This window comes from Opisthocomus hoazin, chromosome 12 (genome assembly GCF_030867145.1).
Source record: "Opisthocomus hoazin isolate bOpiHoa1 chromosome 12, bOpiHoa1.hap1, whole genome shotgun sequence".
In the NCBI taxonomy this organism is placed as follows: Eukaryota; Metazoa; Chordata; class Aves; order Opisthocomiformes; family Opisthocomidae; genus Opisthocomus; species Opisthocomus hoazin.
This window is the reverse complement of record NC_134425.1, coordinates 6,175,428-6,191,330: the sequence shown is the minus strand read 5'-3', so window position 1 is coordinate 6,191,330 and position 15,903 is coordinate 6,175,428. Positions and strand designations below refer to the sequence as shown.

The window sequence follows — 15,903 nt, the reverse complement described above, 5'->3', positions numbered from 1 at the left end:
TGCCCACACCTGAAAAAACCACAAGCAACTACAGTATTTTAAGAGTCATTTCAGTTGACAGATCATCACAGGAAGAGCTTGAAATTATAATCTTCAGTTCCTGGTTCACGAGTTACAAGCCACAACTTATTTTAAAACCCTTCGTGGCAGCCATGTAGATTCTTGTCCTACAGAGCTACTGACAGGGTTGAATCATGCTTGAGAGCTCCAGCAAGAAGTAAAAAGAAACTGCACTCATACGTTGAATTCTGGCATTTTAGCTACTGTAAAGCAACTAAGATGCCATCAACATGCTGTACACCAATAAGGAAAACTTCTAGTTCACATCGGTATTTGTAACTCACCTTGAGCAGAAGCCAGTTGCAAACTCTGAACTGCTCACCATGTGTGTTCCTACATAGCAGGAAATAACGACCAGTAGCCAAATAGTACTAATTTGAAAATCGCGGTTTTGAGTTTCCTTCTCTTTTCTCTCTGTTATCCCTGCATCTGCTCAGTGCTACATTAGTGGACAGCTAGCATATCTGAATAAGATGTGGGTATGAAAAAGAAAGGGTGGAACACTTATTAACTGCAAGAGTTAAGTTACTATATTCACTTGGACCTCCTTCACCTATCCACAGCATTCTTCAGAAAGACAGAAGTGTAGATGTATAAGCCATCCACAATTTAAGTAATTACAGAAAAACAAAGGATTTTACACTAAGCTTAAATAGATTACATCCACAGAATCATGACAGTACATTAAAGCTTCCCCAAATTTTGACTTTGGCATTCTGAGATTAAGTCAATTTCTTTCAACACCAAAAGTTAACTGCATCTGAATATACTGGCTAATGCATTGCTGCAATCTAGGAACGCATTAGAATACTCTGTTGAGAGTTTGTTGGCAGAACATAACATCCAACTTCAACCTAATTTAACTGCGAGATGGACAGGCAGCACCAGGGGGGATACAGACTTCCTCTTCTAGTTGCACCTTGGATAGCATTAGATTTACTAACACCAAGTAAGATTTACTAACACAGGAAATGTACAAAGCCTTAATATACATTACCAGAACTGTTTAAAGCTTAACTGAAAGCCCACTAAAAATTGTCATAAGCCATATTAACTAAGAAGTTTATTAAATTCTATCATGCTGAGCTGTAAAGCAATACAGAAGTACTAATGTTATATAAAAGGTTTAAATGGAATCAGTTAGGGGCATGGCTTCATGCCTGTAAACAGAGAAACAGCTCAAATGGCTGGAAGAACAGAAGCTAGCTGATCAGACAATCTAATAAGCTTTATGTCACTGTTCCAAAAAAACATAATCATAACCTTAAAACAGCCAAATCCTTTCTAGATTAAGAGCAGAGTGATAATTCTAATGATACAACTAATGGTAAAAGAGATAGTTAAAGTGAAAAACGTACCATGGAACCTAAGCACACTACTGTTTTTTCCAAAACACTGGAAATGAAGCGTTAGGACATTTGGTACCGAAAACAGTGAGTAGGATTTAACTACAACAGTTTATTTTGTCATTGATGGTGCTTTCCTTCAGAGATGGTTCAGTGAGGTACCTCTTACAGACTTAACAGGTTTCAGCTCCTTTTAAGAAGCATTTTGAAATTCAGACAAACACCCATTAAAATAGAAGATTTCATTGTATTTGCATCGTTACTTGGCAGTTACATTATGTCCACATTCAAGTTATACAACTATTTATTCAACTCCTAGGCACACCATCTTCTGACTGTCCTGCTATCCCACTATTACAGACCTGACAAAACATACTGCAGAGAAAATGCCTGTCATAACAGAATTAGGGATTCTGTATATAAACACTTCACATTCAATGTTGATCAGTACAAGATTGTGCTTTCACTGAGGCATTTTAATAACACTTTGGCAGAGCCAAGACAGTAAAACAGCCATGAAATTTGGTAAAAATTATTAACCTAGTTCAGTAACCTGAAATCTCTCCAGGAGAGTAAGTTAGGTTATTACACTGGGATGCTAACATCAAGTACATCAGTTTCCTCTCCACAAAAGTCCAGCCACAAAGCAGCAGAATACCATGTTGTCCAAAACTTTGAACACCAGATCCATTAGCATGTCATGTTCAAGAAGCACAAATTCACTGACTTTTACTTGCATTGCAATACTGTGGAGTTTCACATTATGACATCAATTTCATCTTAACTTGCAGACTCTGTAACAGTAACAACTAAAGCCTAATAAACCAGTAACTAGAATGCCACTTGCTGAAATGCTCAGAATAATGATAATATCAGAACAAGCACCAACTTCTTACACAACTACAAGGTGTTTAGCTCAGAGTAGCAGATACACATATCTGATAAATTTTGTATGTTTATTTATCACACTAGCAAACCGCAGAAACAAAAAAGGAAGCAATTGTTCCCCGGTTCTAAATGACAGGAATCCAACAGTGGAATTTAGCCTCAGTCCACACAAAAACCTAGTTGCCACTGCAGCCACTGTTTTACCTATACTATTACTCCTCATATTTACCCCACTTCTGGGCAAAGGTTACAACCTGGACTTGAGTCCTCAAATCAGCATTCACCTCAAAATAAAAACAAAAAAATCTTTCTCTGTTTGTGAGCACACAAGAAACCTTACTGCCTCCCCCACTAAGGGATGAATCTTATTAAAAAGAGCTGAGACACATTCCAATACACCTAGCTCCCTACACAAGGGAGCAAAGGAGGAAACAATCTATTCCTACCCCTTTTAGATTCAGCTGCCGCTTGTATTGATTTCATGAAAGCAAAGCGTGTCAGAATAACACCTCTGAATTATCAGATTATAGAGTGGTGAATTTGCAGCAGTCAGCTCAAGGCTTCCTAGCAACCAGGGAAAAACTAAGTTTTCTCATCCCAGCACATCAGTCTGACAGCAATGGAACAGGGTCTGGAAAGGAGGGGTCAGCAGCATTCCAGGCAGATGCTCATTTCTCACAGAATTTCCCCTGCCGACACAAGTTTCTTCCAGTGAAGGGTTAAGAGCTGGCACAAGATCTCACTATTTTGGTTTTGTGTCTGCCAAACACCTCCCAGGCCCCTTTTAGGCCTCACAACTCTGGCTCTCCTACCACTGCTCCCAGCCTTCTCAGACCAGCCTCCCTGAGAGCCTACGGCACCTGCCAGCAACAAGAGAGTACTGTGCAGACAAGTTTCTAGCAGTTCCTCATGCAGCTTTTTATTATGAACTCCACCTTGTAAACTCCAAAACTGCACTCATTCTTCAGAAGTAGCAAGAAGTTTCACCCTTTGTGTTTTAACAGCGTGTTTGCACCATAGTTTGACATGGACACATTCTTACTTGTCTCAGACTTGAGGCCAAACAACATACTGGCTTTACTCTCCACAGTCACTATTTCTTTCCTCTATAGAAAAGTATATTTTAATACAAGTGGCTCATCCCTCAACAGGCAAGCTTCCCACTTTTAACCAGTCACTTCCACCGATTTTTGAGATTATCTTACTTATCATTAGCCAAATATTGGGAACAAGCCGCATTCCCCTCTTCACAGCAGGATAGACTAGATGCTTAATTCTCACAGGTTTAGAAATTCACCAGAGCAGCTGCAAAGATTTTTCATTCTTTGGCTTACCACTATTAAAGCTGCATTAAAATTCTCATATTTTATGAGAATTCTAAAATGGAGAGCCCTGAGCTATTCACAAGCCAACCCTGGAACCGAGTGCAGAATGCAGAACATTGAACTACATAAATAATTAAAAGGAAAACGTTTAGAGGAAAAACATTAACAAAAGGTATAAAGTTCCCCAAACAGCCTCTCATACAAGGATGCTTCCTCCAAACATTCGTGAGCTGTACTTAAGGCCACCTCCTCAGGCTTGCAGAGGTGTCAGCACATGCACTTTTTGGAGGGGGGAAACAAAAACTAAGAAGTTGAAATACAAGGATAAACAGTGTTTTACTGAAGCCGACTATCTTGATCCTTTAGTTACTGAGATAAGAACGGTGCAGCAGGCCTGAAAACTGTACCCCTGAGACGCGGATCACAGAAGGTAACATTATTTCTTGACTACAGAGTTACAGAGCAGCGCTGTTCACAGCAGACCACATCAGGCCGATATCAATGCCAAGACTAGCAGCAAGTCCGTAAAGAAACCAAGCATGCAAGGTCAGACCCAACACAAGCCACCCACAGAAATACAAGGCAACTGAAGCCAGCAACCTTGTACCCCATTTACCTTAGAGAAGATCGTCCTTAGACCAGACAACTGGACAGGAATTTAATCCATTCCTTGTGCATCTCAATAGGAAAACCAAGTCCTCACAGGCCAGCACTAACTCCTACCTCATCATTGCAAGAAACTTAAACATCAGACCATTACTAGAATATCTAGTTGTGAAAAACATCATAGAATTACACTAGTTCCCTCCCTTATGGAGTATAGCAAGGGTAAGGAAGGTTGTAACACAAGTCAGCAGATAAGTTCTTCTAACTAGCAAAATAAATTATTTTAACCACTACTAACGTTGTGACGCTACATAATGCACCATACACCAGCCAGAGGTATTTAAGAGCTTCCTGACAGTAAACACCATGACACAGACTTCTCAGTCTAACATTCTTCCATTATAGAAATTAAGATCCTTGCTATGGATCAAATCCTCAAGCCACTTTAGCAGCTAAATGCTTAGCAGAAAGCACATCACAGTGCAGCTGTTAAAGAAGTTGTGTAGTATTACCAGGTATCAGAAGGAGGGAGGGGGGTCGATGCTGTGTTTCATTTTCACCATATTCTATCCTTATTTTTCTTCCTCAGCTCACAGTGGCTTCAAGCCTTCCCAGGCCACAGCATTCTACAGACCAAATTCAGTACGTGAGCTCACTCCAAAAACAAGGCCAGAGGCAAGGCTTACCAACCCTTTAAACAAAACAGACTTGTATTTACCTAAAATCCTACTTAAAAGTCTACTAAAGTAAGGATACAGCATTTAACAGTGATGTTCAAGCAGCATCGCAGAATACTTTGCAAACATTTTTAAGGGTAATGGACTAGGAAGAGTATGGTCATTAACATCTATTGAAAGAAAGCCTTTCCACAGAAGCAGGAAATACATTTCTCCTCCTACTCACTATGCTGTTTCATAATTTACATCTAAGATTTTTACACTCCATCCTACTAGTTTTCACAGGACACTATTTCCGCTGGTCAACATCTTGTTTGAAAGCAGTGTCAAGATTTAGACTTTTCAAAACATCATGCCTGTTTGACAAACTACAACTGAATTTTAAGAGTTTCTACAAATCTACCTCAACTGCAGCTGAACTCAATTTAGAACTAATCTAAATAACAGCCTCCTTCCTCCCCCGTGCCACACTCCCAGATGTGTTTACGCATTATCTGGTGCGGCTTGTAACTGCTGCCACCTTCAGGTTTAAGCTGTCACCTGTCCCTGAAACAATTCCCCCTCCCTTCCCTTTTCAGCTACTCTCAGCGAAGCAGTTTCAAGGTTCTGATGTTCCATCATGAACAGCAACATCAGGGATGTGGCAGACTTTAAACACAGCTACTATACACACACACAAAAACGCACCATTTAGCAAGCAATAAGCTTAGCACTTAAGTCACATATGACTCCAGACTCAAATCCAGAGCTAATCCTTTTTCCACCTGACAATGATTAAGCAATTGTAAGACTTCACTTATCAGATCAAAATCATCCTGCATTTCTTTATTCCTACGAAGAAACTGGCATTACTGATTCACTTCTAGGCTACCGACACACAAATTGGTGGAGAGCTACTAACTTGGCAATCCACAGAAGTTAAAAGGTAGTTTCTTCCACAGGTGACAACCTGCAGCATGAGCAACATACGGCTTAGAATTAGAGCTAAAATTAAGGCAGGGCAACAAAAAACAGTCAATGGAGTCCAAGCTACCAGGATCCAGAAGAAGGAACATGGTTTAGACAAGACTACTCAGGCCGGGCTCAGCACTGGAAAGCCAGTCTGCCTGGACTCTGCTCCTCACAGCAAATGATCTTGCTCACAGCACAGACTGTGCTACAGGAGTGGCACGCTAAGGGAAAGGGTCATACTCCCCCTTCTCACAGGGCTATGTTTCCACATCTTTTACAAGTTACTACAGCATCAGAAAACCACTCAGTTACTCATAAACACTGATGCATATGTAGTAGCTTATGTTACGACAAGCAAGTTCTCCGGAAATCCGCTTTGACAAAGACACATCACATGCTAGAGACAACACAGTTTAGTTTACTATGTAGCACTCAACATCAGTAACTCCGGTTTTCTAGAAGGTTCAGACACACACATAAACATAGCCTAATCATCCAATCACTGATCATCATCTTCTACTTCGGCACATTCACGAGGGTGGTCTGTGAAGCACCATTTCTGCTAGCGAGGAACTGGCACGTTTCCTGCCCTTTCTGCTGCGCAGTCGCTCGACTGGAGCTAGCTGCAGACGTTCTGGGTCACCCGCCAGCACTTCCCACCGCCCTTCCTCAACACCTCGTGCAAAAGGTGACGGCAACACGAGCTCTTCCGCCAGCACCGCCCTGGGGAGCCGACGATGCTCCGGGACACCCGGCAAGCCCGGTGGAGAGTCCAACAGGGTTGACCTCACGTAAACAACCTGTGCAGCAGGGGTTAAACGAAGCTCAGCAACGTACCAGACGTTCCCGCCGCTTCACCGCGGCAACAGGAGAGGGACGGGAGGCAGGCGCCAGCGAGACCGCGGCACCCGAACGGCACGGCGGCAAGCTCCAGCCGCACGCCGCCGCAGGCCCCGCCGCCTCCGCGCCCGAGAGCAGGCCGCGCCCGAGGCCGGCGGAGCCCCCGCCCGCCACACGGCGGCCAGGCCGCGGCCGAGCCGCTCCCGGCGCACGGCAGGCGAGGGCGCCGCGCCTCGCCCCCTCCCCGGCACGGAGGGGCGGGCGGGCACCGCCGGGACCACCCCGCGGCTCCCTTGGGCAACGTCCCGCAGCCCCGCGCTCCCGCCACGCAACGGGCCGGGACGCCCGAGGCGGGAGCGCTACTTACACCGACACCATCGCCCTCCCTTCCTCCCCGGTCGCGGAGAGCCGCTCTCGGCCCGCCTCCCCCAGCCGCTCCGCGCCTCAACCAAGCCCTACCGGGATCCAGGGCGGGCCCGGCGCGGCGGCGGCGCCTCACGAAGCCAATGGCCGGGTGCCGGCGGGGAGCGAACGAGGAGCCAGGCAGCCGCCGCGGGGCCGGAGCCTGGGGAGGCGGAGCCTGCGAGGGCTTATAGGGCCGGGCCGGGCCGCGCCCGGGCTGCCGCGGGCGCTCCCTGCGCGGCGCCATGTGACCGCGCGGCCGCCGGGCTGGGACGAGTCAGCGGCGGCGGCGGGAGGCGGCAGCAGCCCCGCGTCCCGGCTCTCGCACTCGAGAGCCTCACCCTCTGCGTGTTGGTTTTTTTTTTCTTCTCCGCTCCCTCCCCGGTGTTTGGCGCTTTTCAAAAAGCGGCGCCCGATCGCTGGGAGCCGTGGCTGCCGCTCGGCCCCGCTCCCTCGCACGGGGAGCGATGCTGCCGGTCCCGCGGGGCTGCCCGCGGCCCGCCCGGGCTCCCGGAGGCGTCGGCGCCGCCTGAGCAGCCGGCGGGGACGCGAGGCCGGTGAGAGGGCGCTGAATGCGAGCGCGACCCGAAGCTACCGCTTGTCATGTGTGCCGGTAGCGCCGGGCCTCGGCAGCGCCCCGGCAGCGGGTAGCCGGGATCATGGTGAAGGAGGAGTGCAAAGCGCTGCTGGACGCGCTCAACAAGGTGACCGCCTGCTACCGGCACATGGTGCTGACCATCGGCGGCACCTCGGACTCCCAGAACCTGCGGGAGGAGCTGAAGAAAACCCGGCAGAAAGCCCAGGAGCTGGCGGTGGCCAACAGGAACAAGCTCACCACGGTCCTGAAGGACAAAACCGTGAGCAAGGAAGATAAAGCCGAGTTCGAGAGGCTGTGGGTGATTTTCTCCACGTGCCTAGAGATCCTGGAGATCGACATGAGGAGAGCCCTGGAGCTGGGCCACGAGTTCCCGCTAAATGTTCCCAAAAAGCACCTGATCCAGACAGGCATGAGCGGGGGAACCTCTGGCATGGCCGCCAGGGCGATGAGCGTCCAGAACATGAAATACGAGGCTGAGCACAATATAGACGTGGTGGATTTGAAAGACCTCGAGAACGAAATCAACCAGGTAGGAGAGATGATGTACGAGATGGAAATGAAGGTCAATGTCCCCCAGTGGACAGTAGAGGCTAAGCAAGACCCAGGGGCTGAACTAAAATCTACCATCAGTGTGGGCGCTTCTTCTATTGGCATGATCTCTGTGGAGGAAAATAAATCCTTCTGCGATATCAGCAAGGTCCTAGCTGGGATCATTTTCTCTGCTGTGCTCATTATCGCTATTGTCCTGGCAGTGTGTGTGGTAAAACTCTCTTAGGGCGGTGCGGGCTCTGACAAGAGCGACGCCCCTCCGGTCTGTCTCTGGAGTGTTTCACGCCTCACCTTTAATTTCAGAACGGATCGCTTGGATGAGCTGAGAATTTAAACCTAGCACTTGAAAAAGCAAAGCAAAACTTTTGCCTCTCAATATCCTAAAATGCGCTGTTTGTTTCTTCTTGCTTTCTGAAGAAAAGAGATGCAAATCAGCCTGCAGAATAGGATGTCTTCATTTGCTGGACTTGTAACGGTTAACTATGAAGTATCAGGGTATTATTGCTACTGGCTATAACAGGGATTTGTCTGCTATTAATAGATCAGTATTCTCAGAAGCCTGTGTTTTTTGTTCTTGAGTAGGCTCTGGTGTTTGCTGCTGGTCACTGTTTACAGTATTTGAGAGTAACACAAATTTGGAGGCTATCACAGGTGTTTCGTCTGACAAAGTGAATAGAATACGTCGGGGTTTTTCATCAATACACAAAATGTTATTTCAGTGGAGGAAAAGGGGAGGGATGAAATGCCCAATAAAAGAATGTAAACAACCTCTATTTTAGATAAGTTAATGGTTGGGGAAGGGGGAGGTGTGGAGGAGGATGGAGAAAACAGAACAAGCAATGTTTGATACCAAATACTGTTTGTTGATTTAGACTAGATTGTACAGAATCTAGTTGGCAGAGGTTGGCAGAGCATACATGAATGACTAATAGCTTTCCAAATCCAGAGAGAAAAAAGGGAGAGTTGCATATTCAGAAAAATACTAGCGAGCCTCGTGGTTCTCATCCACATTTACCACAATTTTGTCTTCCCCTGCAGAAAAGCCAATTCTTGCCACTGGTTCAAATTTTTCTTTCTGTAGAAGCAAACAGTTGCACTTTACAGTTAACTATGAAAATAGGAGCAATGAATCTACCCAGAGCAGAAGCAGTAATTTTTGAAAACAGATTGCGGCAAACAAAAACGATGCTGAGTTAAAGCAGACCTTTCTAATAATCCAAAAAGAGATCCCCTCTCATGTTGACAGGCAGGGATTGATGCCTGTATATGTACATTTCTGCACGCTCCTGAATTCTTCGCAGAAATCCAGACAAAGCTAAAAAATGTGTCTCATATCTCATTCATGTCTGATTAATCATTTGGGAAGCAAGATGCCTGTAGGATTGGTCCAAGTGATACACTGCAATTTTGGGAGGTAAATGCAAGAGCAGCATAAAACTTTCCATTGCTTCCCTATAAAATTGTCAACATTTAAATGTAACACTGGGGGGACAGACATGAACTTTGCAGAGATGCTCTAATATGTTTTGTAAAAGGACTTATGTATTATAGTATTTATTATGTAACTGACAGAAATGTCTTCTGTTACTGTGAACACACACTATCCATCAAGAATGCTTGGTACATACTGTGTAGTGCCATAGGTGTATGAGGCACTCCACAGGCAAATATAAAGACCTTGTAATACTGGGGTTTTAATAAGTTATTATTTTTCTACATTGATTATTGTGGACGCATTGTCAAAAAGTAACAAGCAGACATGTTTTGTGAAGTTACTAGGCAATAGTCTTTATGCTTGTTAAATAAAATTATGTTGACGGCCCTCATAAACCACTAATATTTTCGAGTTAAGAACTAAACATACTTTGGAAAATTGCAGCAGTTTATTATTTAAAACTTGAGAGAACTGAATCTGGGGAGAAAAAGCATGTGACAAATTTGAATTGGGTCACTTGTAGATAAGAAAAAAAAAAGGTAGATTAGGAAAAATAGGAGGAGGCCTGAATGAAATATTATAGACTATCATTACGTTGTAGGATAATGTGAGTTCTGCACGCTGATCCAATCCGGCTCCATTCCCATGGGAATTCACGGTTTTGTGAATACATTCCTTTGTATTGTATTTCACTCATTGCATAGGATGCAGTTTATACATAGTTAATCTAGGTTCGTAGAGATCCCCGGCAGCTTTCTAACAAAGTCAAGCCTGTATTTATTGGTGCTACTGTTTCAGTCTGTCTAGACAAGGTGTAATTGCTGTGTGTTGATTTAAATGAGAAGATCTCCTTCACAAGCATATGGAATAAACATATTTATGGAAAATGCAGCAAAAGCTGCAGGAGAATGTACATATTTGGATTGCCACCACTAGTCACTAAAGTGCTACGGGCATTTTCGCTCTTCGCACTCTGCTTTTACTTAGTTCACAGGAAGGTGGATAAGAAGTTGAACTCTATTCTGTGCTGCTTAAAAACTCCATGTTCCTTTTGAAATCAGATCATTTAACCACATGTTCTGAAAACCCAAGTAATGCAAGTCTGTTTTCTGATGGATAAGTAAATGGTAACACCTACAGCACTCATTATCCTGTATCTTGGTATCCTGAAGTGGGTATACTGTTTATCCACAGTTAGTTGCGTAGAAGAATTTTGAAGTATAGGTAATCTCATCTTCAAAAGCAAGTCTCAGTGAGTTGGTAAATTGTAAATTTTCAGTCCATTGCATTTTTTGGAATTTAGATTTTTGAATACAGGATTCAAAGAATCCATATAAGTTGCCTATAATTATGTAAGTCTTGCTTCATTACGAATATTCACACAATTAGTATTTAAAGGATTGGACCTTGGAAAAAGAATGTATTTTCAAATCTTAAGACAAAGCTGGCTGCAGATTTATTCATCATTAGTTTGTTCCTAAAAATCTGTATCATCTTCTATTTAGGCTATCTGAAATTAAAAGATTAAGTAGAATTCTAGCAGAGGGTTGGCACCATCTAAATGGATAATGCTCCTACCATTAATCTACACTTGATATGAGTGTACACTCAATGTGACAGAGTTCAGGCACAACAGCACACAAAATCGACTACATGAAACCATCATTGCCCAAAAGTACTGATGCTTCTTTTAGATTAAGAAATAAAGAGATGTTGTAGATTTGCAGTCTTCATTTTTTTTTCTGACTGGAGTGCAACTGGAAGGAGACTGGAAATGTTTTATTTAAAGTGAAAAATGGGAAGTCAAACGTCAAAATACTCGATATTTAAATAACATGATGAAAATGCAAATACTCTCATGCTGATCGGTGAATGAGAATGTTATTGTGTTGTCAGTACAAAAGAAGATGGTCATTGCTTAATTTCAATATTGTTCTACTTCAGTTCTTTTGTTTTTATTCACAGGATACACACATTACATTTGCGGTATACTAAAAACTTATTCCTGACTTGAATTACACTGGTTTTGCCTGTGCATGGGTGGTATTTTCTACACTTTGAATAATTCAAACTTGTTACTGGCACTATTTATTTAACTTAAAGTACGTTCTTGTACCTTACTGGTTGGCTTGCAGCAGCAATTAAAACCAAACAAAAACTGGAACATTAATACAGCTTGTCAGTAAGCTCTTCTAAACAAGAAGTTCCGATTTCAACCACAGGAATAAAAGTATCATGCTAAGCCTTCTCATTACAGTTTCCTTTATACCCGTCTCAAGCTCCTAAAGTTGAATATAGTGATATATCTTAATTTATACTGCAAGTGAATCAGCAGTCTGAAAAGTCAAGAAATCTCTGCCTTAGGAAACAGCTACAATAACATTTAGGATAACAGGGATGATGTTGCCTTCGGGGCTGCTTGTTCAATGTTGTTGAGTAAAGTACGGAACCACTGGCTTGGGCAATTGAAAACTAGAGAATATATTAGACTAGACAAACGTATTGGATCCTTACTGTGTTAGGATGCAAACTCTGCCCCCTTTCAGCCAGCAAAGCTTGCATTTACTTTAGCAAAAGATACACACAACCTAAGGAGTGTGAAATTTGGTACTGTGGTATTGATAGCAACAACAATCAACAGTTGTATCAAACTATCAGAACCAAGTCTGTTAAATGCAGCAATTTGTAATTTTATTCCAGGATTTCCAGTCTGTCAGCATAAAAACTCACTATGCTGTTGTTTAGTTTACTAACAAAATGAACACAGAACCATAATTAAAGTGATCCGTCTTGTCGCAAACAATGTAACATCAAAATTCAGCATTATGAATATGAAATAAAATTAGTGTCAAAGTTCTTCACGTAAATATGAAAATATTTTTTGCGTGAATGCAATTATTTAAAAACAGACTAAGCAACTGATGTCATTAGCTTTCGGATTAAAAATTAAACAAATGCTTATTTTTTGTAGTCTGAAAGGATTGGTTATGGGCTTTCTTTTCCTTCTTTTATAAGGTTTGTGTTGTTTTCATACATTTTCCAGAAAAACGTTGTATTTAAGTGCTAATGGATCTCCTAGTCAACATATTTACCCTTCACAGATTTTCATTATGTAAAAAGTCATTCAGTAAGACCAGTGGATTACAGATCTCTAAGTGCTTTCTCTCAATACGATTATGTAAGTGTTTTAATGCAGGAGGAGATCTGGACAAAATAGTAGTCTACACGTGAGCAGCATTTGCTATGGTAAGCATACAAGAAGAGTGGGATTAGAAAAGAATGTCTTTCATATAAAATTATCTGCACATGTTGAGAGAAGGACAAGAAAATTACAGAGATGTATGTATGTAGTAGATATGTCTTCATTTTACGTTAGCAAAAAAAACATCTTTTTGTTAAATATGATATAATAGCATCACAACGTTAAACTATAGCTTCTCTATAAGAAGGTAGTATCTTACACCCAGTGGGATAAAGCATATACAATATCCCTGAGTGGAACCGACTGCCCATTCTCTGATTAACTCAATAAAGAATAAGAGCTAAAATATTTTTATTTGCTACATGTTGATACCAATTTTACAAAAGACAACCCTTTTCTCTTTGTTTCACACTTCAAGCGACTTTCGATTGCAAGAAGGTGGTCCCAGAGGGCTGGCTTCTGTGATCCATCCTGACAGCTTGCTGCTGCAGTACTGTGATGCAACTGGAAATGTAGCTTAATCAGCTACCACTGATTACACCTGCAGAAAGCTGAAAAGTCACATGGCATTTAACCAGCACGAAGGCTCTCCTGCATCTTCTTATACAGCCAAGCACAAGCATCTCATGCTGGAGGCAATGTGACTAGAAGCCATGTGGGCAATACAAATAAAATTACAGCATCTCTGAAAATCTGTTACCCACAGAGGCTAGTTAGCAAATGTTTATTGCTCAAATCCAGTAATTTTGTCAAAATATCTGCTGTGGTTTTCCTAAGTGTCAGAAATTGACTTCTTGAGCTTCCACAGGATTAGGTGCGTTTTTTTGTTTTATTTTGTTTGATTGAACTGTATGGGCTTTTTTATTTACACGGTATTGCATGACATTATTTATCACATACTTACTTATTGCATCTCCACCAAATTAAACAAACTATCAAATCCTCTAAAAGCTAGTTCTAATTCAAGTGCACAGAAATGGAAGTCACAATAATAGTATAAATGTGTGGTCTGTTATTTTGGTCGGTTTTCCACTATGCATTAAAATAATCACTGAAGTCTATGATCAGTCAAGTCTGTCTTGCACACAAATGTTCAAAGAACATAAACACTCGAACTCACTGATGTGTCACAGCATTAAGGAATTACATAGCCTAAAATATGACTTCAAAAAGCATAAGGTTTTTGTAAGAATAGTGAATGTCAGGCCATACAGCCACGTATAATTGGCCTGAGGGGAGGAAAAAAAAAATTCAAATGCATTTCCTTTATATGATCTGGAAGAATCTATACACAAATAGAATAAACCTTGGAGGAAAAACAAGAAAGGTGGAAATGAAAAAAGAAGACAAAAGAAAATATTTAACTATTTATAGCATATAAAATGACTGAGGAGTACCGGACACACCAAACATGATACTCCCTTAGCAACTTAATCTAATTTGCTAATTGCATGTGTAACTTTATATAAACATACACATTTGAGTTCTGGGTCCTAGAGGGAGCGGTAGAACCATTACTCATCTAAGCCATCACCACTCAATTTAGTGAGAAATTACATATGTGAAGACTATTCATGTGATTAAAAGCTGCAGAATTAGAACTATTAATTTCAGTTTGCATAAGGCATGTAACCTATTACGCACCTGTTGAAAGTAGAACTTTTCCTATAGTTAATACTATCTGTAACCTAGTTCTCTGATCTGCTTTGATTTTCGGAATATTGTTTTGTATGAAGGTAGCTGTATTTTTTGTTTTTCCTTTTAGTCAATACAGTGCTATAATCATAAACCCGCATTTCCTAGATTTGACATTTATTCACATTTTGGACACAGTACGTGGAAAACTATACAGTGAATAATCTAATTACTTTTTATATTATTTGTTAAGTCTGCCTATTCGTTGATATTATATGAGCTAAACAATCTGAAAGCTTTGGAATGTCATTTTGCAATAAGCCAGTTTAAGAAGTAGTAGGCATGGTCAGTGAAATCTCTTAATATTTTGATACTTGAGGTTTTAACAATTTGTTCGATATACTAGACACTACATCTGCATGGGGACAAAGCTTTTACCAGATGCATATAAAGTAAACTGAGAACTAACTTAGTATAATCATCTCCAACTCACAGGATAGCATGTAAGACAAATTAAATTGTGAAATAATGGTGGACTTTGTTTTTCATATGAAATTAATTATTACAGTAATGTGATCTGCACTGATCTGTATGTGCAAAATAATTTATGCAATGATACGACAAAAGGGAATTGTTGTGCTAAGTATTCTAATCAGACACAAAAAACCCAGAAAGCTAATTTTACAATAATTTTTGTATATCTAGTGTCCTGAATCTTTTTTCTTTTAAAAAAATAATGTTTTCTTTTTGTCATAAATGGTAACTGAAGTGGAGAGAAAAATGTTGAAGTAACTTCCACATTGCTGAAATACAATCCCACAAAGAATTACTATCAGTACAATAATCCTACGGTGTTTCATTTGATGTAACTTTTGCATTGCTTCAGAAGGGTTTATTTTTCAATACCTCTGACTCTCCAGCCTCCTCTCTTACATCTTACTGGGTGTCACACATATCTTTAGCTAATTCTTGCTCTGGGGAGACTTCAAACCAAAGTTTCCTGCATTCCCAGCCTACATACTGGCCCCTTAAGCATAACACTGGAGCACAGCTGAATGTAGAATGCCCTTGTGCTGGAACGCTTACACTACAGTAATGGAATAAACTAGCATGCTTGGTTTAGGATTTGCTTTCCTGAGTAACAGATTTTCTCAGATTTTCTGAGACTTTCTGAAATCATTTGTTACACTATACAAATTTTAAGTACAAGTGAGATGAGCTCTGCATTTTAGCAGAATATACTGAAGAAAGAAGTAATCTAAATTGGAGATGAAGAAATTAAGCATGCTTTATAGATAAACTTACATCTAGTTTGGCTTTAAGACATTTTCTAGATTCATTTGAGCTATCTCCAACAAGTTAGCTATAGCTCGGAGAGAGCAGATACAT

At 41.6% G+C, this 15,903-nt stretch overlaps 2 protein-coding genes across 11 annotated transcripts in view; one reads left to right on the top strand and one right to left on the bottom strand.

Moving 5' to 3' along the window:
• Positions 1-15,903, bottom strand: part of ANKRD27 (ankyrin repeat domain 27) — a 69,219-nt gene that overhangs the window by 42,539 nt on the left and 10,777 nt on the right. For 4 of the 10 annotated variants that reach the window (XM_075433959.1, XM_075433961.1, XM_075433960.1 and 1 more), the window contains exon 1: positions 7,153-7,266. The exons of 2 other annotated variants lie outside the window; for them this stretch is intronic. The gene's annotated coding sequence lies outside the window, so the exon portion shown is untranslated. 4 more of the 10 variants (XM_075433969.1, XM_075433964.1, XM_075433968.1 and 1 more) reach the window with 4 other exon arrangements.
• RGS9BP (regulator of G protein signaling 9 binding protein) lies at positions 7,332-14,818 on the top strand. The gene has a single exon (XM_075433970.1). It carries the CDS (start codon positions 7,755-7,757, stop codon positions 8,466-8,468), a length of 714 nt encoding a protein of 237 aa, XP_075290085.1. The 5' UTR covers positions 7,332-7,754; the 3' UTR covers positions 8,469-14,818.